This window comes from Nomascus leucogenys, chromosome 10 (assembly GCF_006542625.1).
Source record: "Nomascus leucogenys isolate Asia chromosome 10, Asia_NLE_v1, whole genome shotgun sequence".
Lineage (NCBI taxonomy): Eukaryota > Metazoa > Chordata > Mammalia > Primates > Hylobatidae > Nomascus > Nomascus leucogenys.
In genome coordinates this window covers 64838660-64863618 of record NC_044390.1, presented here as the reverse complement: position 1 = coordinate 64863618, position 24959 = coordinate 64838660, and the positions used below count along the sequence as shown (strand labels likewise).

Below are 24959 nucleotides of genomic sequence, written 5' to 3'. Positions count from 1 at the left end.
CTCTCCTGGGGCCTCTCATGCTAGAGAGAAGGGGTCTAGCCATGTAGGTGCCTGTTCAGCATCCCTTTCTCTGGGTCTGCAGAGCTCTCAGCAGGAACTGTGGGAGAGGAAGCTGGACCTTCGCTTATTTATTTTGTCTGTCCTTGCAGTCTTTGTCTCTGTTACTTGTGTCTCTTTCTCTTCCTCTCTCTCCACATCCAGATGGTCTCTGGACTGTCCGTTGTTCCTGCTTACTAAGTATCCGTTCTAGGTAGTGGCACCTTGATTTCCTCAGTGATTTGTTCAGTGGCGAGCTTAAGAATCAATCTAGGCTACAAAGTCAACCTTTGGACTTTTGCTGGACCTGTTAGAAAACAGGCTTTTTCCCCTGTGGTTTTGGGGCTGGTCAGAGCCAGGGTTGGAGCTCCCGGGGCTACCACATCACGATGCAGGGAGATAACTTGCCTGAGAGCAAAGACAACACAAGGGAAGCACAGCCCAAAGATACAGACAGTTGGATTCCTGGAGATGATTGGAACACCTGGATCCAGCAATGCCTGAAGCCCTCATCCACCATAAAGTTCCTTTTATGCTTAGGTCAATTTGATTTGCGTTTCCGTTATTAGCAATTAAAACAGTCCAGATTGAAATAGTCTTACTCAGTTCTGGGGGCCCTGACCCCCTCCTGGCATCTTCACATCTGTTTCTCTCCCATCAAGCTGTCTTCCATTTCCAGCTGGCAATTTTATTTCAGCAGGATGGATGACATTTTTGATTGCCTTGACCACAGGCACACCTGACCCTCACAGCCTATCTGTCTCCAAGTTCTATTCCTTTTGCCTCTCACCTCTCTCTGCTCCTTCCTCTCCTCCCTACTCCCATAGATCTAGCAGCCACTCAGATCTTGTCCTCTCCTGCTGGGACCCTTGCCCCAGCCTCCTTTTTTGTTTGTTTGTTTTTGAGACAGGGTCTCACTGTGTCCCCCAGGCTGGAGTGCAGCAGTATGATAACAGCCTTGACCTCCCAGGCTCAAGCAATCCTCCCACCTCAGTCTCCCGAGTAATGAGGACCACAGGCCCACACCACTACGCCTAGCTATTTTTTTTTTTAAGATGGAGTCTCACCGTGTTGCCCAAGCTGGTCTCAAACTCTGGGGCTCAAGCGATCCTCCCACCTCAGCCTTCCAAAGTGCTGGGATTACAGGTGTGAGCCACCACGCCTGGCCCAGCCTCCTGGCCGCTCCATCCTCCATTCTCTTGCCCTCATTCCTGTCCTCACAAGTGGGGCTCCAGAGGGGTCCTTCTGTGCCCAGAACTGACCTGCCCCTGCCCTGCTCACGGCCCTCCCAGGGCTCCCCAGTGCCTTGGACAAACTTTCAGCCCCTCACCTGGACTGAAAGAGCTGCATGATCTAGCCTCACCTTCCTCTCCCAACCTCCCCGCTTCAAACATTCTCCAGCTACCCTTTATTAATTATTTTATATAAATAATCCCTCCCGCAGCCAGGTGCGGTGGCTCACGCCTGTAATCCCAGCACTTTGGGAGGCCAAGATGGGCGGATCATGAGGTCAGGAGATCGAGACCATTCTGGCTAACACGGTGAAACCCCGTCTCTACTGAAAATACAAAAAATTAGCCAGGTGTGTTGGCGGGCGCCTGTAGTCCCAGCTACTTGGGAGGCTGAGGCAGGAGAATGGCGTGAACCCGGGAGGCGGAGCTTGCAGTGAGCTGAGATTGCACGACTGCACTCTAGCCTGGGCAACAGAGCGAGACTCCGACACAAAAAAACAAACAAACAAACAAATTAATTAATTAATTAATAATCACTCCCACACCATCCCACCTTATTTCTGTCTCCACTCTTTCCATACGCCGTGTCTTCTGCCTGGAATGCTCTTCCGACCTTTCCCCATATCCCCAAATGCCCTCATCTTTTAATAAGAAGCTCAAGTGCCCTCTCCTCCAGGGAGTCCTCTCTGACTCATCCTACCAGTTGTGTTTTCTGTCTCCTCCCTCTGCCTGTTTTTTTATCTGCTCCTTCTCCAGACCTCTGAACACTGCCCCCCGCCCCATCTGTCTTGCTCAGAAATTTGTTTCCTGACTCATCTCTGGCTCTCCGGCATCACCCCACAGGGGCCAGGCTTCTGGAAGTTCAGGACACGTGAGTTGAATGAATACATGATTATTTCTCTCTATTTCTGTGACCCACACTCAGTAGCCCCCTAACCCCATCTGCCCTGTCCCTCTTGGTCTTCACAAGCCAACATAAGTTGAAGAAGAGAACATGGGCTCTGGCATCAAACAGACCAGCATCAAATGCTGCTCCCAGGCTGTGCAATGTCAGGCAAATGTCTTCCCCTCTCTGAGCCTCATCTTCCTTATCTCTTGCCTTCCTCAATGCTACCTTCAAGGGCTGTTGGTGCTTAAATGAGGCAAGGTACAGCAGCACCCCCAAATTGGAGCCAGGCACCAAGGAGGCACCCAAAAGGAGGTAATTTCCTTTCCAGTCCTCTGACTCTGCATCTAGCTTTGGCTGGATGTCTTTGTCTCACCTCCTCTGCATCTCTCTCTGCTCCTCTGTGTCTCTCTTCTTCCCTCTGGGATTTGGGACTCTATGTCTCCATCTATCTGTGCCTCCATTGCTCTCTGTGTCTTTATCTTTCTTCCCTTCTCTCTACCTGTCTCTGGAACCCTACCTCATCTCTCTGTGTGTCTGCATTTGATTTTTCTGGGGGTTTGGGTTTTGTGGGGGGTTTTTTTGAGACAAGGGCCCAGGCTGGAGTGCAGTGGTACAGTCATAGCTCACTGCAGCGTCAACCTTCCAGGCTCAAGCGATCTTCCTGCCTCAGCCTTCCAAGTAGGCGGGACTACAGGCGCACACACCATGCCTGGCTAATTTTTGTATTTTTTTGGTAAAGCTGAAATTTCACCATGTTGTCCAGGTTGATCTTGAACCCTTGAGCTCAAGCTATCTGCCCGCCTCAGCCTCCCAAAGTGCTGGGACTACAGTGTGTGTCTGAATTTGAATTCCTGTATCACATGTTTCTGTATCCCTATATCTCTGTCTCTCACTGTCTGCATCTCTATAGATTTCTGTATGTCTCTGTATCTCCATCTTTCTCTCCCTGTCTTTCTCTCTGTACATCTGTCTCTGTCTCCATCATTCTATTTCCCCATTTCTGTTTCTGTGTCTCCATCTCTTTCCTTCCCTTTCTCTCTATGTCTCTGTCTCTGCCTCCATCACTTTGCGTATTTCCCCATCTCTCTGCTTCTCTGTGTCTCCACCTCTCTATCTCCTTGCCTGTCTCACTGCCTTACCCTGACCGACTTCCCTCTGCCACTCAATCCATCTCTCTGGGCCATCCCTGTCCCACTTCCTGGCCTGATGCCTAGTCTAAAACACACATCCCTGAATCAGCATCTTCCTCCAATTCCAGAAATACTGTCAGCGCTGCAGTGGTGGCAGGGATGGCCATAGCCCTGGCCAAAGGGTGTGTCTCCCCACCTCCCCGTTCTCAGTGTTTGCTCTCCAGGGGGAGCACCAGGAGAACAAGTGAGTCTGTGTTTACACACATGTGTGCATGCCTCTGAGTGTATCTGCATCTACCTCCAGGCACATTTGTGTGTGAATCTGTAGGTACTTGTGAAAACTCATTCAATCAGTCATCCATCCATCCATCCCTTCATCTATTTCTCCAACATCCACCCATCCATCCTCTAACTCTTCATCTATCCAATCATCCATTCAATCATCCATCCCTCCACCTAGCCATCCACTCATCCCTCCCTTCATCTATTTCTCCAAAATCCATCCATCCTTTATCTAATTCTCCATCTACCCATCCAATCATCTATCCATCCACCCAACCCTCCACTCATCCATCCCTTTATTTATTCCTGCAGCATCCATCCATCCATCCATCCTGTCATCCACTCATCTATCCATTCCTTCATCTATTTCTCCAACATCCGTCCATCCATCCATCCACCAATCCATCCATCTTCTATCCATTCAACCACTTACTCATTCATCCCTTCATCTATTTCTGCAGCTTCCATCCATCCCATCCAACCATCCACTCATCCACTCATCCATCCCTTCATCTATTCCTCCAACATCCATCCATCTATTCACCAATCTATCTATCCTCTATCCATCCAGCCATTCACTCATCCATCCCTTCATCTATTTCTGCAGTATCCATCTATCCATCCCCACTCTAACTCTTCATCTATCCATCCAATCATCCATGTATGCACCCAACCATCCACTCTTTCATCTGTCCATTCTTTCATCTATTCCTCCAACATCCATCTTATCCATCCACCCATTCACTCATCCACCTATCCGTCCATCCCTTCATCTATCCTTCCAGCATCTATCCAGTCATGCACCCATCCATCAATATATCATAGATTCATACATTCCTCCACTTATCCATTCACATGTTCATTCATTTATTCAACCAACCAATATGTATTGAGTGCCTACCATGTGCCAGGTACTGTGCCAGGCAGCTGGGACACAGCTATGAACAAAACAAAGTGCCACTCCTACGGAGCTTGTGTGCTTGACAGTCCTCAAGGTGCCAAACTCCCCCCTGCCCCCAGGTCTTACGTGAGCGGTCCCTTCTCCCTGGAGCATTTCCCCTCTCTTCTCTCATCTTCACCACCTGGCTTATGCCTACTCATCCTTCTGAGCTCAACTGAAAAGTCACTTGCTCAGGAACTTCCCTGACCTCTCTCAAACACATAGCACAATGGATGTTCCTTCCTAGCATTGATCCTAGTATGAGGATCCTAGTATGTGTAGTTATTTGATTATTTTCTGTCTCTTCCACTAGACCATGAGCTCTTCCAACCCTGGAATTTTAGTCTATTTTCTTCCCAGATGAATCCCTGCTGCCTAAAAAAAATGCCTGGCGGCCGGGCGCAGTGGCTCACGCTTGTGATCCCAGCACTTTGGGAGGCCGAGGCGGGTCGATCACGAGGTCAGGAGATCGAGACCACGGTGAAACCCCGTCTCTACTAAAAATACAAAAAAATTAGCCGGGCGTGGTGGCGGGCGCCTGTAGTCCCAGCTCCTCGGAGAGGCCGAGGCAGGAGAATGGCGTGAACCCAGGAGGCGGAGCTTGCAGTGAGCCGAGATCGCGCCATTGCACTCCAGCCTGGGCGACAGAGGAGACTCCGTCTCAAAAAACAAACAAACAAACAAACAAAAAATGCCTGGCACACATTAGGTGCTCAGAAAGTATTTCTCAAATGACTGCATGAATTGAGTTGAATGAATATGAAAGATTCTATCTCTGTCTCCTGGCTCCCTGTCTGGTGCCCTTCATATTGTCCTATACTCCTAGCAGCAGTAGCATGCAAGTCCTCAAATGGGTCCTAGATGCAAACAGCATGGTGGCTAAAGGCAAGGGCTCTGGATTCAGATCCACTCTGTTTTTTGTGTTTTCTTTTTGTTTTTTGAGACAAGGTCTCACTCTGACATCCAGGCTGGAGTGCAGTGGCACAATCATGGCTCACTGCACTCCAGCCTGGATGTAAATGCACATCCATCTGGGGGGATGCAAGAAGGCACAAGGATGGGACTCTGGGAAGCCTCCATTTCCCCACAGCCTCGACTTCTGGGGCTCAAGCAATCCTCCCACCTCAGCCTCCCCCCAAGCAGGTGGGACTACAGGTGTGTGCCACCATGCCCGGCTTAATTTTGTATTTTTGGTAAAGATGAGGTCTCACTATGTTGTCCAGGCAAGTCTCAACTCCTGAGCTCAAAGGATCCTCTTGCCTTCGGCCTCCCAAAGTGCTGGGATTACAGGTGTGAGCCACTGCACCTGGTCCAGACCCATACGGTTTTTTATCTCCACTCACACTTTCCAGACGTGTGATCTTGGGCAGAGCATTTCCCTTGCTGAGCCTCAATTTCCTCACTTGTCAAGTCCAGCTAAAGTTTAAATGAGCAAATGCATTTAATTTTTATTTATGACAACACTAAACACTAGCCATTTTTCCTAAGCACCTTCCATGAATGTAATTTAACCCTCAAAATAACCCAATGAGATAGAATATGATTTTTTCTTTCTTTCTTTTTTTTTTTTTTTTTTTTTGAGACAGAGTTTCACTCTTGTTGCCCAGGCTGGAGTGCAATGGCATGATCTTGGTTCACTGCAACCTCTGCCTCCTGGGTTCAAGTGATTCTCCTGCTTCAGCCTCCTAAGTAGCTGAGATTACAGGCATGTGCCACCACGTCCGGCTAATTTTTGTATTTTTAGTAGAGACGGGGTTTCTCCATGTTGGTCAGGCTGGTCTCAAACTCCCGACCTCAGGTGATCGGCCAGCCTCGGCCTCCCAAAGGGCTGGGATTACAGGCATGAGCCACTGCACCCAGCCAGAGTATGATTTTTTTAAAGTATTATTATCTGCACTTACAGAGAGGGAAACTGAGGCATGGAGAATATAAGTAACCCCTCTGAGGTTGCATAGAGAGGGGAGCAGAGCTGGGATTTGAATCCCAGTGCTCTGCCCCCAAAGTCACACAGAAAACCAGTGCACTACGGCTGCCTGTCAATGCCTGGGCAGCCTCAGAATCCGAGCGTCTCTTTGGAAACGTGTCATGGCAGCCTGGCAAGCCCATCTGTGTGCCCATCTCTTGAGTGTGTGCATCACTGCGTGTCTCTCCCTGTGGAACAGGGCAACCTGTGGACCCTGGGCAGGCCCAGCAGGGTTCAAGGGTCGGGCTGTGGGAGTCGGCATCGGGACCTGCACTCGTGGTCTGTAGGTTTACACCCGCACATGCTTCCCTGGGTGTAAACGCACATCCATCTGGGGGGATGCAAGAAGCCACAAGGAAGAGACTCTAGGCAAACCTGGGAGGCATTTCTGGGGGTTCTGTGGTAGGATAATGGCTGCAAAATGTACACATAGGCAGCAATAGGGGTAGGGTGTAATCTAATTAGAGGGAGGGCCCAGGATGCTTGCTCAAAGTTGTATTTGCAGAAGCATCAAGCAATTTTTACTTTTATTTACTTATTTATTTTGACATTTTTATTTCTTGCTCTGAATATTTATTTATTTATTCATATTTCTATTTATTTTTGAGACAGGGTCTCACTCTGTCGCCCAGGCTGGAGCCCAGTGGCACAATCTTGGCTCACTGACTGCAACCTTCACCTTCCGTATTCAAGTGATCCTCCTGCCTCAGCCCCCCAAGTAGCTAGGACTACAGGCATGCGTCACCACACCCAGCTAATTTTTGTATTTTTTATAGAGACAGGGTTTTGCCATGTTGCCCAAGCTGGTCTTGAACTCCTGAGCTCACGTGATCCGCCCACTTGGCCTCCCAAAGTGCTAAGATTACAGGCATGAGCCACTGCACCTGGCTATTTATTCGTGAGTTGGGGTCTTGCTTTGTTCTCCAGGCTGGATGGAGTGCAATGGTGCAATCATAGCTCACTGCAGCTTCAAAATCCTGGGCTAGGCCGGACGCGGTGGCTCACGTCTGTAATCCCAGCACTTTGGGAGGCCGAGTCTGGTGGATCACAAGGTCAGGAGATCGAGACCACGGCGAAACCCCGTATCTACTAAAAATACAAAAAAAATCAGCCGGGCACGGTGGCAGGCGCCTGTAGTCCCAGCTACTCAGGAGGCTGAGGCAGGAGAATGGAGTGAACCCAGGAGGCGGAGCTTTCAGCGAGCCGAGATTGCGCCACTGCACTCCAGCCTGGGGGACAGAGCAAGACTCCGTCTCAAAAAAAAAAAAAAAAAAAAAAAAATCCTGGGCTCCAGCAATCCTCCCACCTCAACCTCCTGCGTAGGTGGGACTACAGGCACGTGCCACCACACCCACTAGTTTGGTTTTGTTTTGGTTTTTTGTTTTTTTTGTTTTGTAGAGATGGAGTCTCACTATGTTGTCCAGGGTAGTCTCAAACTCCTGGCTTCAAACGATCCTCCCACTTCGGCCTCCCAAAGTGTTGGGATTTACAGGTGTCAGCCCAGCCTTTGATTTTTACTTAGAGGTTGTATTTATTTGGATGTCACTGATTGAGAGCACTGAGGGGGCCTCCGAGCCACCTCTCCAGGCTATGTAGATCTAGATCAAGCTTGTCCAACCCATGGCCTGAGGCCCGCATGCAGCCCAGGACAGCTTTGAATGCGGCACAACACAAATTTTTAAACTTTCTTAAAATATTATGAGATTTTTTTGTGATTTTTTTTTCTCATCAGCTATTGTTACTGTTAGTGTATTTTGTGTGTAGCCCAAGACAACAATGCAGCCCAGGGAAGCCGAAAGATTGGACGCCCCTGATCTAGACCTTACCCGAGGGATTTAACCTCCATGGGCCTCAGTTCTCTCCTCTGTGAAATGGGAATGTCATAATTGCACCCAAGTGAAAATTAAATGAGAAAACGCTTTCAAAGCACTTAGCACTTCACCACTTATAGGAAGTGACAATTGCCATTAACTGCTATTAATATACCAGAAACTGCTACTCACTGCTTTTGAGAAATATTCATTAAGTACCTAGTTGGTACCAATGTTTTGTCTACACTGACTGGTTTTTCAAACTGTGGATCCCTTAGGAAATAAGTTTATGGTGTGTATTTTGCTGATGAGGAAACGGGGCCTCAGAGCAAGAGGCGCACACAGGCAGGAGTTGGCCCAGGTGGGATTCAAACCCAGGTCCTGCTAGTACCTCTATCCTGGCTGTGGCACTGTACCTTTGAGTCTCAGCTTCCGCTCCTACCACCGGCCTTCAGAGTGGCTCAGGTTGGAGGGCCTGAAGTCCTGGGTTCCTGGGAAGTGGGGCCTGGGGTCCCCGGACTTCTACCTCTGTGAGATAGCGGGGCGGAGAACTGGGCCCCCGGACCCTGGAGAAGCAGCACGTCACGATCCTAGATCTCTGGGTCCCCAGTGTGGAAACCCACTGGGTCTTTGCTGCCTTGGTCCCGGGCAATCTCCCTGCTTCTTTGCTGAGGCCAAGTGATTTCGGCTTTCTTGCCGCGGGTTCGGAGTGGGGGAAGGAGGGGGTGCAGGGGGAGGAGCCGCGGACCTGCGACAGTGGCGAGGGGAGGAGCCGAGCCAGCTCCGCGGCGGGCGCGCGGGGCTGCGGCGGCGGCGGCGGCAGCGGCGGCTCCGGGTGAGTCCGCTCCTCCCCCTCCTCCTGCCACAGCCCCAGCCCCAGCCAAATCCTGGGGGTCGGCCCCGGCGCATGGGGGTGGGGTAGATGCAGAAGCGCGTGGATCTCGGACCGGGGAGTGGGAGCGCGGCAGCGCTCTCTGACCACCCCGGGGGAGGGGCACGTGGCCCTGGAAGAAGGTCCCGAAACAGCTGGGTGTACCCCACCCCTCGCCCACCGATCCCCAGCGCGGGGGGATCGTTTCCCCATTCCGTGACCCCTAAGGACTTAAGGCTCCGTGGCTTTTCGAAGTCCCGGACATTGTTCCCCTCCCCTGCAGCGTCTTGGGACCCCAGCATCTTAACCCCCCCAAACCTTAAAAAAAAAATCCCATCCTCTCTGCAGCCCGGAGAGGCATTAAGGACTTCAACTCCCAGCAGACCCTGCAGCGCCGGGTCTATGAAGCCGCAGCAGCGCGAGCGCGAGACCTGCCGGGAATTGTAGTCTCTAAACCCTTAACGGGAGCTGGGGGCCCGGAGGTGGGAGGGGGTGGCCGGGCTCCCAGTGGGTCGCCTGGGGTCAGGCAGCTGGCTCGAGTAGGGCAAGATGTGACTGTTAAGCTGAGCTTTTTCTCCCGGCCTCAGCCCCTAGATCAGACATCCCCTCTCATTAACCGGCGCGTGGGAACGGGTCCACAGCCCCTTGTCCGCCCTAGAACCCCCATGGGCTGCCGCCCGCCGCCGCCTCGGCTGCCACCCAGGACACGGCAGAGATAAGCGCAGGTGAGTGTGACCATGCCTGTCTTGGAGTCCTGGCCTTCTGCAGCACCCCACGACACCTGTCCATCTGTGAGCCCTGGTCTGTCTCTTCCTAATTCCCCTGCATCCCCTTCAACCCATCTTGATGCCTGGCTCCGAGCCATGTGTCACTAATTCCCCCTCTCCCCACATCCACCTCTCCTTCCTAGCCTCCTCTCATTTATGTGCTCATTGAACCTTCCCTTATGAACCCATGTCTGTCTGCCCAGCCCTCCTCTCTCCTTTTGTCTATCTGCGATCTCTAGCCATCATCTACTGTCCTTGCCCACCCATTCATCCTCCCATTCTACCATTTCTCTTTCAAAGATATTTCTGCCCACACTCCTGCCTGCCCCTCTTCACCGTCTCTCGTCCTCTCGTCTCTCAAGCCCCCGTTCATTGAACACCTCGGTTCATTCCTTGTCACTGTCCATCCCAAGTCTCAATCCTTGACTTTCCTTCTGCCTGCCTGTTCACCTCTCCATCTCTTCTGAGCCTCAGTCTGCCCTTCACATTATCTCTGTCTCCCCTCCCTGTATCTCTCCCTCCCTCAACTTGGTCCCCATCTCTGCATCTCCACCTCTCCACCCCCAGCTCCCACCATACCTATCCACCTCCTATCTCTCTACCCGCATCCATCCTTCTCTCCTGGCCCTCCCTGCGTCTACCCCAGTCTGGCCTCCTTGATCCCTGGACCCTCCAACTGCTTTCCTACCCTAAGCCGCTGTCATCCTGCTCCTGCCATCTCAAATGCTTTTCTTTAAAATGCTTTTCCCACCCTGGCGCCACTGCCCACAGCCTGTGGCTGGCTCCATGTCATCCTTAAGGTTTGGGAGAGCCCTCCCTCACCGCCCCCCTCTGAGTTCCTTTGTGACACATCCTCCAGCTGTGTCCTGTGGAGCGCTTCTCACAGACAGTCTGAGAGTGACTGGTTTGTGTATGTGTTTTTGTTTGCTTGTTTACTCTGTGTCTCCTCTCATTGGATTGTGACACCAGGAGGTCAGGGAACTCCAGGACCTTGTTCTCTGCTGGATTCGCAGCAACCAGCACAGCACGTAGGGTGTACTTGGTGCTGGATGGATGTTTGTTGAATGAATGAATGATGAATGGCTGGCACCTTGTCTGCTCATCCTTAACTCCTGTTCCTTCATCTGTGCAGCCCTAATCTTTGTTTCCTCATCTGTCCATCCCTTTATTTGTGCATCCTCATTCTTAGCCCCTTCACTGCCCTTCTCCGTCTCTTCCTCCTTGTTCATTTGTCCCTGTTCTCTGTCCTCTACTCCACTCATGCCCATCTCTGTCCCCTTGACTTACCCAGTCCCTGTTACTATCTCCGTCCATAATTTCTGCCCTCTTGTCTGTCCACTCCTAATTCCTTTTCCTTGCCCATCCCTCCCTAATACCTGTCACCTTATCCTTCTTCCTCGAATCTCCATCCCTAATCCATCTGCCCCTAATCTCTGTCCCCTTTGCCCATCCTTCCTTTGCTCGGTGTCTGTTTCCACCCTTATCTCCGCACCTGCCCACCCTGCACTCCCATTCTGTTTCCCATCTGCACCCTTGCCCCATCCCTCCCACGCACAGGACCCGACGGCCACCATGTCAGGAGACTACGAGGATGACCTCTGCCGGCGGGCACTCATCCTGGTCTCGGACCTCTGTGCGCGGGTCCGAGATGCTGACACCAACGACAGGTGCCAGGAGTTCAATGACCGAATCCGAGGCTATCCCCGGGGTCCAGATGCAGGTCAGCACCCCTGCCTGTCTTGGCCAGCCCCCTGCCTGCACTATGGCCAGGAGACTCAGAGCAGAACTGCTCAGCTTTCCATTGCTTGTGGGGTCAGTCCCTCGTAGAGTCTTGCCCCCATCCTGCCTGCTGCTGCCCTTCTCCCAAATCTCTGATCCAAGGAGAAGGAGCTGTGTGGTCCACTTTTTGAGTTTTGCCCTGTGGGCCTCCCTCCGACTACCACCACCAAATGCCCCCTTCAGATATCTCTGTGCATCTTGTGTAAATCTCAGGCTCTTGAGTCGGACTGACTTGTTTGGGTTCAAGTCCCATCTCCCTCACTTTATTAATAACTGCATGGCTGTAGGTAAGTGACTTTTCTTCTGGGACTCAGTCTCCTCATCTGGAAAATGGGGATAATAAAAGGGATGCTTCATAGAGCAGATGAAAGACGTAAATGATGTAACACCTGGGAAGCACTTAGAACAATGCTGGGCACATAGTGGTCATTCATTTAATGCTGGGATTCACTTACTGAGCGCCAACTGTGGCCAGGCAGCATGCGAGGTCCTTTGCACATCTCAATGATTACTCACAGTGACCCTTTGTGGAACATATGCTCCCCATTTTCAACAGAGGAAACTGAGGCTGAGAAGGGTGAAGTGACCTGTCCAAGGTCACACAGCTAGAAAGCAGCAGGGTTCTGGGAATGAGGAAACATTATGAGTGCCACTGTCCGGATGAGGAAACGGTGACCAGAGGAAGCATGTGCTGAGTGATCACAACCACAGTCACACTTGCTGAGCACCAGGGCAGGGCCTGGCACCTCATGTGCAGGATGTCCAGGTGACAGTCATGAGGGATAAGGCCAAGAGAGCAGCAGTCACTTGCCCAGAGGCTCAATGGTAGCAGAGGCAGAATTGAATCCTGCATAGTCTAGTACAGCACTGTAGTCTGGGGGTGCCCACGACCACCCTCAGGTTCAATGATTTGCTGGAATCATTGACTCGCCTGGCAGGCTTAAATAACCTGATCTCTATAAAGTACTGAGCTATCTGGTATGTAATCACCCCTCAAGATATGTTTGTTATTATCTTCCACATGTGATTTACCTTCTGTATTCCTTCAAACTACTATAAGAGGGAAGGACTGATTTTTCCTACTTGGAAAATGGGAAATGTAAGGTTCAGAGTGGTTAAGATATGTTCCCAAGGCCACACAGCAACCGTGATTTAAACCCTTCCCTGCCTAACTGTCTCATGCAGGGTGCATGCTTCCTTGACCATCTCTGAGCATTTTGGAGGACCTTGGTGCTACCTCACATGTTGTGTTCTATTATAGAGAGGCAGCAAAGTCTAGTGATTAAGAGAATAAAATCTGGAGAGAGACTGCTGCATTCAAATCTCAGAACAGTCATTTATTACTTGTAAAACCTTAAACAAATCACTGAATCTCTCTGTGTCTCAGTTTCCTCATCTTTAAAATGGTTATATAGAACTACTGGGCTGGGCACAGTGGCCACATCTGTAATCACAGCACTTTGGGAGGTCAAGGTGGAAAGACTGCTTGAGGCCAGGAGTTTGAGACCAGCCTGGGCAACATCGCAAGACCTCGTCTCTACAAAAAAATTTAAAAGTTAGCCAGGTGTGATAGCACATACCTGTAGTTCCAGCTTCTTGGGAGGCTGAGGTAAGAGGATTGCTTGAGCCCAGGAGTTTGAGGGTGCAGTGAGCTGTGATTATGCCACTGCACTCCAGCCTGAGTAACAGAGATTCCATCTCTAAAAAAATACAATACTTAACCTTGTAGAGTTGTAGAACATAAATTAAGTAATACATGTAAAGTGCCTGGCACTTGCAATTGCATGGACAATTGCATGGCAAATATGAAGGGTTAACTCTTTGGGGACAGCAGAGGGAGGATGTACTGTGACCCCATCCTGACCCCTACCTCTGTCCTTGTTCTCTCCAGACATCTCCGTGAGCCTGCTGTCGGTCATCGTGACATTCTGTGGCATTGTCCTTCTGGGTGTCTCTCTCTTCGTGTCCTGGAAGTTGTGCTGGGTGCCCTGGCGGGACAAGGGAGGCTCAGCAGTGGGCGGTGGCCCCCTGCGCAAAGACCTAGGCCCTGGTGTCGGGCTGGCAGGCCTGGTAGGCGGCGGCGGGCACCACCTGGGGGCTGGCCTGGGTGGCCATCCTCTGCTGGGCGGCCCACACCACCATGCCCATGCCGCCCACCATCCACCCTTTGCTGAGCTGCTGGAGCCAGGCAGCCTGGGGGGTTCTGACACCCCTGAGCCCTCCTACTTGGACATGGACTCATATCCAGAGGCTGCAGCAGCAGCAGTGGCCGCTGGGGTCAAACCGAGCCAAACATCCCCTGAGCTGCCCTCTGAAGGGGGAGCAGGCTCGGGGTTGCTCCTGCTGCCCCCCAGTGGTGGGAGTTTACCCAGTGCCCAGTCACATCAGCAGGTCACAAGCCTGGCACCCACCACCAGGTGAGAGAGGATACTGGGTTGGGGGTCCACTCTGAACTTCTGCTCCTCCTCTGTGTCTGTTTCCTATCTATGGCTCTTATGAGTTTGGGATTTGGAGGGGAATCGGGGTATTGACTCCTGGATCTTAGGGAAAGAGGAGTCTGGGGCCCTAGACTCCTGGATCTGAGGGAGGTTGGGGCTGTGGGGTCTAGACCCCTTGGACCAGAAGGAGTAGGGGACTGGGGGCCTGAATTCCTGGGTCCAGAGGGAGGAGACTGGGGGCAGGACTTAGGACAGGAAAGTAGAGGAGAATGAGGTTGGATCCCCAAGTCCCCTGTGGCACAAGGCAGTTCACCCCCTTTCTCCCTAAGCCAGGATTGGTAGTGGGACCTGGAGTTCCTTCATTCATTATTCCTCAATATACATGTAAATGTATATTGAGCACTAATATAAACTAGGCCTGAGAGGGGTGTTAGGAAAACACCAGACTCTGCCCTCCTGTCACTCACAGCACAGGGGAGGCGGCCCCCAGACTGGCTGTCCTGGTGTAGCCAGGTTGGTGAGACAGGAAAGCGGCTCAGGGAACCGCAGCTGGGAGAAGGGTGGGAGCTTCCTGGGGGTTGAGCTGTCTCAGCTGAGACCCGCAGGCTGAGGGAGAGTTAGGAAGGCAAAGAGGCAGGGCTGTGACCTGGGCATTCCAGGTGAAAGGAGCGGCCCAGGCAAAGACAAGAGGAGAACGAGATCCTAGTGCATTGTGAGGACAGCCCACACCAAGGGGACAGCCAGGGCACCAAGCCTTAGTCACCAAGGCATGAGAATAAGTTTGAAAAAAAGAAAACTTCAGGCTGGACACAGTGGCTCATGCCTGTAATCCCAGCACTTTGGGAGGCCAAGGTGGGCAGATCACTTGAGGTCAGGAGTTCGAGACCAGCCTGGCCAATATGGTGAAACCCCATCTCTACTAAAAATACAAAAAAAAAAAAAAATAGTCGGGCATGGTGGTGTGTGTCTGTAATCCCAGCTACTCAGGAGGCTGAGACAGGAGAATCTCTTGAACCCGGGAGCCAAGATTGCACCACTGTACTCCAGCCTGGGCAGCAGAGCGAGACTCCATCAAAAAAAAAAAAAAGAAAGAAAGAAAGAGAGAGAGAGAGAAAGAAAGAAGAAAAAGAAAAGAAAAAAGAAAACTCCAGAGATGTGGCTATGGACACTAGACCACATGGGGCTTTGAGTGCCCGCCTGAGGGTCTGGGACTTTGTCCTGAGGGCACTGAGGAGCCATGGGAGGGCCGTGAGCAAGGGAGGGGCAGGCTCAGCTCTGATTGTAGAAGGAACCCTCTGGGGCCATATGGGGGTGGGCTGGAGGGAGACACTGGAGGCTGAGAGTCCAGGAGAGGGCAAGGCCTGAGCTGTGACCAGGACAGTGGGGATAGAGAGATGGCCAGGGAGATTAACAGAAGGGCAGAAGAGGGTTCAAAGAAGATCTGTGTTATGTGGGGCACCAGGGGTCCATGGAGAAGCATCCTGGGTCACCAGCTTGAGGTCCAAAGGAGGTTACTGGAAGCTGGTGCATGCACAGGTCTGGGCTGGAGCTAGCTTTGAAATGGAGAGAATGAGGCTGGGTGTGGTGGCTCACGCCTGTAATCCCAGCACTTTGGGAGGCCGAGGCAGGCAGATCATCTGAGGTCAGGAGTTTAAGACCAGCCTGACCAACATGGTGAAACCCCATCTCTGCTAAAAATATAAAAATTAGCCGGGTATGGTGGTGCGCATCTGTCATCCCAGCTACTCGGGAGGCTGAGGCAGGATGATCGCTTGAACCTGGGAGGCAGACATTGCAGTGGGCCGAGATCGCGCCTTTGCACTCCAGCCTGGGCGACAAGAGCAAAACTCCGTCTCAAAAAAGAAGGAAAGAAGGAAGGAAGGAAGGAAAGAAGGGAGGGAGGGAGGGAGGGAAGGAATGCCCCCAGATACCAATGGGGAAACTGAGGCTCAGAGAGCACAGTGGCTTCCTCAAGCTCACACAGTGAGCAAAGGAGGGGATTTGTGGCCACCTGGCTGGGGGATGGAGGGAAAGGCAGGGAGGAGTCTCCCAGGTCTCTGCATGCAGTCAAAGATCAGAGCCACTGACCTCACCTTGGTCTCCCCCCACCCCCTACAGGTACCCAGCCCTGCCCCGACCCCTCACCCAGCAGACTCTGACCTCCCAGCCGGACCCCAGCAGTGAGGAGCGGCCACCTGCCCTGCCCTTACCCCTGCCTGGCGGCGAGGAAAAAGCCAAACTCATTGGGCAAATTAAGCCAGAGCTGTACCAGGGGACTGGCCCTGGTGGCCGGCGGAGCGGTGGGGGCCCAGGCTCTGGAGAGGCAGGCACAGGGGCACCCTGTGGCCGCATCAGCTTCGCCCTGAGGTACCTCTATGGCTCAGACCAGCTGGTGGTGAGGATCCTGCAGGCCCTGGACCTCCCCGCCAAGGACTCCAACGGCTTCTCAGACCCCTACGTCAAGATCTACCTGCTGCCTGACCGCAAGAAAAAGTTTCAGACCAAGGTCCGGAGCAGCGGGCTGGACACTGGGGTCCCACAGAGAGGGAGCTAGGGGCCTGGACTCCTGGGTCTGAGGGAGGAGGGGCTTGTCCTGGACTCCTGGGTCTGATGGAGGAGGGGCTGGGGGCCTGGATTCCTGGCTCTGAGGGAGGAGGGGCTGGGGACCTGGACTCCTGGGTCTGAGGGAGGAGGGGCTGGGGGTCTGGACTCCTGGGTCTGAGGGAGGAGGGGCTGGGGGCCTGGACTCCTGGATCCTGTGGAGGAGGGGCTTATGGGCACGGTGTCTGTCTCCTATCGCCCACCATCACCAGGTGCACAGGAAGACCCTGAACCCTGTCTTCAATGAGACGTTTCAATTCTCGGTGCCCCTGGCCGAGCTGGCCCAACGCAAACTGCACTTCAGCGTCTATGACTTTGACCGCTTCTCGCGGCACGACCTCATCGGCCAGGTGGTGCTGGACAACCTCCTGGAGCTGGCCGAGCAGCCCCCTGACCGCCCGCTCTGGAGGGACATCGTGGAGGGCGGCTCGGTCAGTGGCCCTCTCCCCTGACCTTCCCCTTCCCAGGGCCCTGAGATGCCCCCGGGTTGCAAGCCCCCTGCCCTCAGAGTTCATAACTTCCTCACTTCTTGTCCCCACGTTTTTCTGTTAAAATGTATCACACTGGGGAAGACTGCAAACTTACAGGCAAGAATAGACAATGGGCTGGGTGCAGTGGCTCACGCCTATAATCCCAGCACTTTGGGAGGCCAAGGTGGGCAATCACTTGAGGTTGGGAGTTTGAGACCAGCCTGGCCAACATGGAGAAACCCCATCTCTACTAAAAATACAAAAATTAGCCGGGCGTGGTGGCACATGCCTGTAATCCCAGCTACTCGGGAGGCTGAGGCAGGAGAATCACTTGAACCAGAAAGTGGAGGTTGTGGTGAGCAGAGATCATGCCATTGCACTCCAGCCTAAGCAACAAGAGCGAAACTCCGTCTCAAAAAAAAAAAAAAAAAAAAAAAAAGAACAGATAATGATACAATGGACACCTTTCCTCTCCTCAACATCGCCAAATGTTAGCATCAGGCCTGGATCCAATTTTTCAACCTCTCACCCCCTTTGCCATTAGATGCCTTCCTGCCTCAACCCCATGACTTCTCCCCTCTCACCCCAGACTTCTTACCTTCCAACTTCCTGACTTTCCAATGTCTGGACTTCCAGAAGCCCCAATCCCTCTCTAATCTCTGAACTTCTGAATTTTCCCAAACCCTGACGTTGGAACTCTTTCATATTCTGACCCTCTGTTTTTTCATAGTCCCTGCCCGAATGCTGATAGCCTGATCTCCCAGGCCTCAGCAATCCTGGGATCCCCAATACGCAGACACTCCTCTAGTCTCCCAGCATGCAGATTATAGGGCCCAGTGGCTTCTTCCTTATTCCTTACGACCCCTGCCCTCTGGTATGTCATTCTCCCTGTACCCCCAATCCCTCCCCAGCCCCATTCTTAGGTACTTGTTGTGTGTGTGTCCAGAGCCCTTCTGCCCCACCAAATCTCAGATCCTCAACTCTACAGCGCCCCCGCTCCAATCTAATCTGTGGATTATCCAACATTCCAGTTCTCTGCCAATCTGGGGTAGCTGTGTGTGTGTTGTGGGGAGGGCGGCCTTCATATCAGGAGAGGACTAGACCTCCTCAAGATCCTTCCCTTCTCTGAGCCTTAGTTTCCCCATCTGTTCAATGACAGATGTCCAGTTGAGCTGGGTGCCTATAGCTCTTCCTGCAGGCTTCTTCATGGGGCTCTCCCCAGCCTGCCTGCTTGGCCCCTCAAGCCCAGCCTTTGAGATTGAAGTGCCCAGTTCCAAGGTCCCAGGGCCCCTGTGTGTTCCACCAGCTCCTACTCCCAGTCATCGCCCATGGCAGCCCCATGCCAGGGCCTTCTCTCTGTATCCATCTGGCCTCATTGTTGTGCTCACCCTTCTCATTTTCTCTGTCCATCATCATCACTCGAGGTTTTCCTCACTCATTCCACTGATTCGTACATTCTCTCTCTTTCTCTCTTTTTTTTTTCTTTTTTTTTGAGACAGAGTCTCTCTCTGTCACCGAGGCTGGAGTACAGTGGCGCAGTCTCAGCTCACTGCAACCTCCACCTCCCAGGTTCAAGTGATTGTGATTCTCGTGCTTCAGTCACCCAAGTAGCTTGGATTACAGGCTCCCGGCACCACGCCCGGCTAATTTTTGTACTTTTAGTAGAGACGGGGTTTCGTCATGTTGGCCAGGCTGGTCTCGAACTCCTGAGCTCAGGTTATCCGCCCGCCTCAGCCTCCCAAAGTGCTGGGATTACAGGCATCAGCCACTGCACCCAGCCTTCATTCATTTCTTCAACCACTGTTTTTTCAGGAGCAGGGCCTGGGGACCCCAGGCAGCCCTCGGCAGCTCCAGGTCCAGGCGGTCGGGCCTTGTGTCAGGGGCCAGGGTTATGGGGAGGCACAGGAGGAGCCTCTGCAGGGCTGTGGGGGATCTGGGAGCTTGTGGAACGAGGGGAGTCTCAAAGGCCAAGGAGGAGATAGAGGGAAGAGTGTTCTGGCAGAGGGGGCGCCCGGCCAGATGCCCTGAGGGGAGCGAGTAGGGAGTCCAGGGCCCTGGGTGGGCACAGTTGGGAGGCTGCAGGGCTAGGCCAGGTTGGTCAAAGCTCCCAGCTAGCTCCAGCGTGGCTCCAGCCTGTGTGTCAAGGTTGGGGCGGTCCTGGAAACTTCGGTGGAGGTTGATGAATCTCCTGCCCTCTCTCAGGCTGGTTTGTGTGTGTGTGTCTGCTTGGTCTTTGTCCCACTCTATCTGAGTCAGCCTCTCTCTCTCTCTCTCTCTCTCTCTCGTGGTGCAGGCAGTAGGGTGTCTGAGTCTAGGTTTCTCTCTCACTCTCTGGTCTCTGCCCTTCCACTCTAATTCTAGGTAACTATCACTCTCTCTGGGTCTTTATGCACCCCCAAGCCACTGCCTCTGGCCATCTCTCTCTCTGGGCCTCTGTCTCTCTCTGAGTCTCTCTATATCTCTCTCTCTCTTTCTCTCTCTGGGTCTCTGTACCCCCTGTCTCTGGGCTTCTGTCTCTCTCTGGGTCTCTATCTCTCTCTCTCTGGGTCTCTGTCCTCCTCTCTGGGTCTCTGTCCCCCTCTCTGGGACTCTGTCCCCCTCTCTCTCTGGGTCTCTGTCCCCCTCTCTCTCTGGGCCTCTGTCCCCCTCTCTCTCTGGGCCTCTGTCCCCCTCTCTCTCTGGGCCTCTGTCCCCCTCTCTCTCTGCGTCTCTGTCCTCCTCTCTCTCTGGGCCTCTGTCCTCCCTCTCTCTGGGTCTCTGTCCCCTCTCTCTGGGTCTCTGTCCCCCTCTCTCTGGGTCTCTATCTCTCTGTCTCTGGGTCTCTGTCCCTCTCTCTCTCTCTGGGTCTCTTGTCTCCTCTCTCTCTGGGTCTGTCCTCCTCTCTCTCTGGGTCTCTGTCTCCTCTCTTTCTGGGTCTCTGTCCTCCTCTCTCTCTGGGTCTCTGTCTCCTCTCTCTCTCTGGGTCTCTGTCCTCCTCTCTCTCTGGGTCTCTGTCCTCCTCTCTCTCTGGGTCTCTGTCTCCTCTCTCTCTGGGCCTCTGTCCTCCTCTGTCTCTGGGTCTCTGTCTCCCTCTCTCTGGGTCTCTGTCTCTGTCTGTTCTGGGCCTCTGTCCCTCTGACTTTAGAACTTTGCCTGTGGGTCTGTCTTTCCAGCTGCATCCCTCAGTGTTTTGGCTTCTGTCTCAGTCTATTTTTCTTTGTGTTTTCTCTCTCTCACCTTCTCTCTCTCTCTCCCCTCCTCCCTCTCTCCCCTCACTCATGCTTCTTCCAATCTTTCCTGCAGAACAAATAGGCTTTGACGGTCATGGGCAGCTGTGGCCAGGGAGTTACTAGGCCTTGGCTCAGAGTCAGATTGTTAAGTGGATGGGAAGCCTGAGCCCTGGATGTCAGGGTGGAAAGCGGGAGGCTCAGATGGGAGAGAAAATCAGGGAGAGTTGAAGAGGGGCTGAGGCAAGATATCGCTGACCATTGCCCCAACTGCAGGAAAAGGCAGATCTTGGGGAGCTCAACTTCTCACTCTGCTACCTCCCCACGGCCGGGCGCCTCACCGTGACCATCATCAAAGCCTCTAACCTCAAAGCGATGGACCTCACTGGCTTCTCAGGTGAGGGTCCTGGGTCTGAGGGAGGAGGGCTGGGGATCTGGACTCCTGGGTCTGAGGGAGGAGGGGCTGGGGTCCTGGACTCCTGGGTCTGAGGGAGGAGGGGCTGGGGGCCTGGGGTCCTGGACCCCTAGGTCTGAGGGAGGGACTCTCTGTTCCTTACTTCGTTGCTGTTCCCAGACCCCTACGTGAAGGCCTCTCTGATCAGCGAGGGGCGGCGTCTGAAGAAGCGGAAAACCTCCATCAAGAAGAACACGCTGAACCCCACGTATAACGAGGCGCTGGTGTTCGATGTGGCCCCCGAGAGCGTGGAGAACGTGGGGCTCAGCATCGCCGTGGTGGACTACGACTGGTGAGGGGCGCGGCCCGGGCGGGGGTCAGGCAGGAGGGCTGGGGTGGGGACAGGCCCTCCCACCGCCCTCCACGGTCCTCACCGACCCCAACCCCCAGCATCGGGCACAATGAGGTGATCGGCGTGTGCCGCGTGGGCCCCGACGCTGCCGACCCGCACGGCCGCGAGCACTGGGCAGAGATGCTGGCCAACCCCCGCAAGCCCGTGGAGCACTGGCATCAGCTAGTGGAGGTGAGTAGGGGTCCCACACCGACCCCTGACAAGCACTTGTGCACCCTCGGCCCCTTCATCCATGCAACGAACGCCCTGCATGTTTATGAGCCGCAGAGCCAGGCGTCCTAGGTTTCAATCCCTGCTGTGCCAACTTTAGCTGTGCGGCTTAGAGCCAGTTACCCAAGGGCTCTGTGCCTCAGTTTACCCACTAGGAAATGGGACTGTTGACAGCATCTTCTGTTAGGATAGAGGTGAGATGTGCTGAGTTAAACGTTCTGTAAGTGGTCGCTGCTGTTGTTACCCATGAGGCTAAGTTGAAAATAGAGGGGGCCGCGCGCGGTGGCTCACGCCTGTAATCCCAGCACTTTGGGAGGCTGAGGTGGGCGGATCACCTGAGGTCAGGAGTTCGAGACCAGCCTGACCAACATGGAGAAACCCTGTCTCTACTAAAAATACAAAATTAGCTGGGCGTGGTGGCACATGCCTGTAATCCCAGCTACTTGGGAGGCTGAGGCAGGAGAATTGCTTGAACCTGGGAGGCAGAGGTTGCGGTGAGTCAAGATGGCGCCATTGCACTCCAGCTGGGGTGACAGAGCAAGACTCTGTCTCAAAAAAAAAAAAAAAGTCATTTAAGATCATCACTTGATCAGAAGTAATCGAACATGGCCATTCTCTCAATAGAAAACAAGAGGAGCAAAGAAGTAGATTTAGAAAGTGTTATTGATAGATTTGCCTCCATTAAAAGCCAAGAAAGTCAAATTATTCAAATTCTGTCTAGGGTATATACGAAAAATTTAAATGTAAAATAATGTTGTGAATTTCAACACACTTACTTCATTTTTCAGTATTTTTCAACTAGTTTAGCACTCTGGGAAAAATAAATTTAGAAAAAATATATAAAAACTTGGGCAGGGCACAGTGGCTCATGCCTGTAATCCCAGCACAGGCTTTGGGAGGCCAAGGCAGGTGGATCACTTGAGCCTGGGAGTTTAAGACTAGCCTGGGCAACATGGGGAGAGCCTGTCTCTACAAAAATAATTTAGGAATTAGCTAGGCATGGTGGTGTGTGCTTGTAGTCCCAGCTACTCAGGAGGCTGAGGCAGGAGGATCCCTTGAGCCCAGGAGTTTGTTACTGCAGTGAGCTATGATCTCACCACCACACTCCAGCCTGGGCAATGGAGCAAGAACCCCTCTCCTTAAAAAAAAAAAAAAAAAAAGCAAGTATATGGGGGCACATACATTTCCTTTGAAATAGCAGTCTGATGTGGCATGAGACTGGCCTTTTTAAAAAATTTGATATTTTGTTCATCATTGATTTTTCTGCATTAATTTTGATTTTTTAAAAATATTGCATTATTATTATTATTGTTATTATTGAGACAGAGTCGCACTCTGTCACCCAGGCTGGAGTGCAGTGTTGCAGTCTTGGCTCACTGCAGCCTCCCCCTCCCTGAGTTCAAGTGATTCTCCTGCTTCAGCCTCCCAAGTAGCTGGGACTATAGCCGTGTGCCACCTCGCCCTGCTAATTTTTTTTTTTTTTTTTTGTAGAGACAGGGTTTCGCTATGTTGGCCAGGCTGGTCTCAAACTTCCGACCTCAAGTGATCCACCCACCTTGGGCTCCCAAAGTGCTGGGATTACAGGCGTGAACCACCGCACCTGGCCAATATTGCATTAAATATTCTTTGTCTTGATTGCTGCATTTGGGGCACACAGTTACATTTAGTACTGGGTGAAACGTTCACCACATCACCAGATTTAGTCTGGCCCTGCTGTGGGCTTTTTTCCAGTGATCATGAGGGACCCAGCAGCTGGGCACAGAACTCGGATTTGAGATTGGAAAAGACAGGGACTCCGCTAAGGTGGATAGGATGGAGGCTCCTCCCTCCTTCTGTCATTCACTCATTCATCCATTCATTAATTCATCCCAGACCTTCCCCAGAGTTTCTGGTGAGCCACTGCCCATGTTGGGCAACGCTGGCAGCACAGAGCCTAGGCCGAGTCCTGACACTGCCCATGAATTTCAGCCCCTCGTGCTCCCTGTGGCCCCAGAAGATCCTTCTACACCCAGAGCTTCCCCTCCCCTTCCTTGCTCACAGCCCTCCCGTGGCTCCCCAGTGGCCCCAGGACAGAGTCTCAGCCCCTCTGATGCCATGCAGGACCTGCCCCACTCATCCCTACAGCCTCATCTCTCCTCGCATTTGCAGAGACTCCTCTTTTTTGTGCCTCCATTTCCCCATCTGTAGAATGGAATTGTAATACCATCTGTCCATCACTTCAGGGCCAAGTGAGAAAGCGCATCCTAAATAATGAAACAGGACTGACATCTTCTCCTGTTCATGATTAGCATCTGTTTCAACTCTCTGTCCCTCACTCCTGAACCTTCTGGACTTTCTCCTTTAGGAAAAGACTTTGACCAGCTTCACAAAAGGCAGCAAAGGACTATCAGAGAAAGAGAACTCCGAGTGAGGGGTAAGGAGCCTGGCCACAGGGAAGGGGCTGGGGGTGGAGATGCCTGGGTCTGAGGGAGGAGGGGCTGGGGCCTGGACTCCTGGGTCTGAGGGAGGAGGGGCTGGGCCTGGGACTCCTGAGTCTCTGGGTGGTGATGGAGCTACAGGAGGTCATGACACAGTTCTCTGCCATTGCTGACCCCTCCTTTCCTGCTCCATCGTGCAGGTCTGGCCTAGGCCCGGGATCGGACCAGGCTCCCTCAGGACCCCATCCTTTCCTGCCCGGACCGTGAATTCATCTCCTTGAAGCCATAATGTCCGAGCTGCTGGTGCAGGGCAGCCCTGGCCCTAGGCTTCCTACCCCTGGAAGCGAGAGGATGAGAGGAGGCCGGCCCAGCTCCTTCTTTCAGGGTGGGGGGCATTCAGCCTCCACTGTGTCTGTCTTTTCTTTCCTGGGGCTCCCCCTTGAGGCGAGGGGCCATGCATGTTTGGGGGACCCCTGCCCCCCAAAACCCTCTGTCTGTCTCTGTCTCTTTGCTGTTTGTCCAAGACTCGGTGTCCCGACCCTTGTTCTCGCCGTGAATCAATGGGCCAATCCTCTCTGTCCTTTCAGACACACACACACCTGTGTCCACCCCTTCTGTTCGCCACACCCCGCGTCCGGCCGGTCCCCCCACCGCTGCTGCTATCAACGCCAGAATAAACACACTCCGTGGGTCTCACTCCACCTGGGCCTCCTGTCCTCTCTGAGACTGGGAAACTGGATTGGAACATGCTGGCTCTGCAAGCAGACAAATTTGTGTTTCTTTCAATGACTGGGCAACTTAATGATCTCTCTGAGCCTCAGTTTATAAAAATGGTGTTAGTCAGGATCATCGTGAGTACAGAACACGAAATTCAACCAAAGCCATAAACAGGATTGAAAGACCTCTGTCCATGGAAAGGCTATGAACACAGAGGGACTTCAGGCATGGTTAGATCCAGGTGTTCAAGGGACTCTTTCACTTTCACTGTCACTTCTGCTTTCCTCTTTTTCTTTTTCTTTTTTTGTTTTGGATGCAGTTTCACTCTTGTTGCCCAGGCTGGAATGCAGTGGTGTGATCTCAGCTCACTGCAACCTCCTGGTTTCAAGCGATT

General features: G+C 52.8%; 1 protein-coding gene across 4 annotated transcripts; it reads left to right on the top strand.

Annotated features, from left to right (window-relative positions):
* Nucleotides 1-9038: 9038 nt before the first annotated feature.
* SYT3 (synaptotagmin 3) lies at nt 9039-24549 on the top strand. Of its 4 annotated transcripts, none has more exons than XM_030821155.1 (11): nt 9039-9118; nt 9742-9879; nt 11479-11641; nt 13592-14117; nt 16257-16644; nt 16952-17170; nt 20692-20812; nt 20990-21161; nt 21260-21392; nt 23776-23844; nt 24049-24549. In XM_030821155.1, exons 3-10 carry the CDS (start codon nt 11494-11496, stop codon nt 23839-23841), a joined length of 1773 nt encoding a protein of 590 aa, XP_030677015.1. In that variant the 5' UTR covers nt 9039-9118; nt 9742-9879; nt 11479-11493; the 3' UTR covers nt 23842-23844; nt 24049-24549. The 4 variants fall into 4 exon arrangements, with proteins under 4 accessions (XP_030677015.1, XP_030677016.1, XP_030677014.1 ...); XM_030821156.1 differs by having other exon boundaries at nt 9069-9118; nt 11111-11641; XM_030821154.1 differs by having other exon boundaries at nt 9080-9118; nt 10065-11641.
* The last annotated feature ends 410 nt before the right edge of the window (nt 24550-24959 follow it).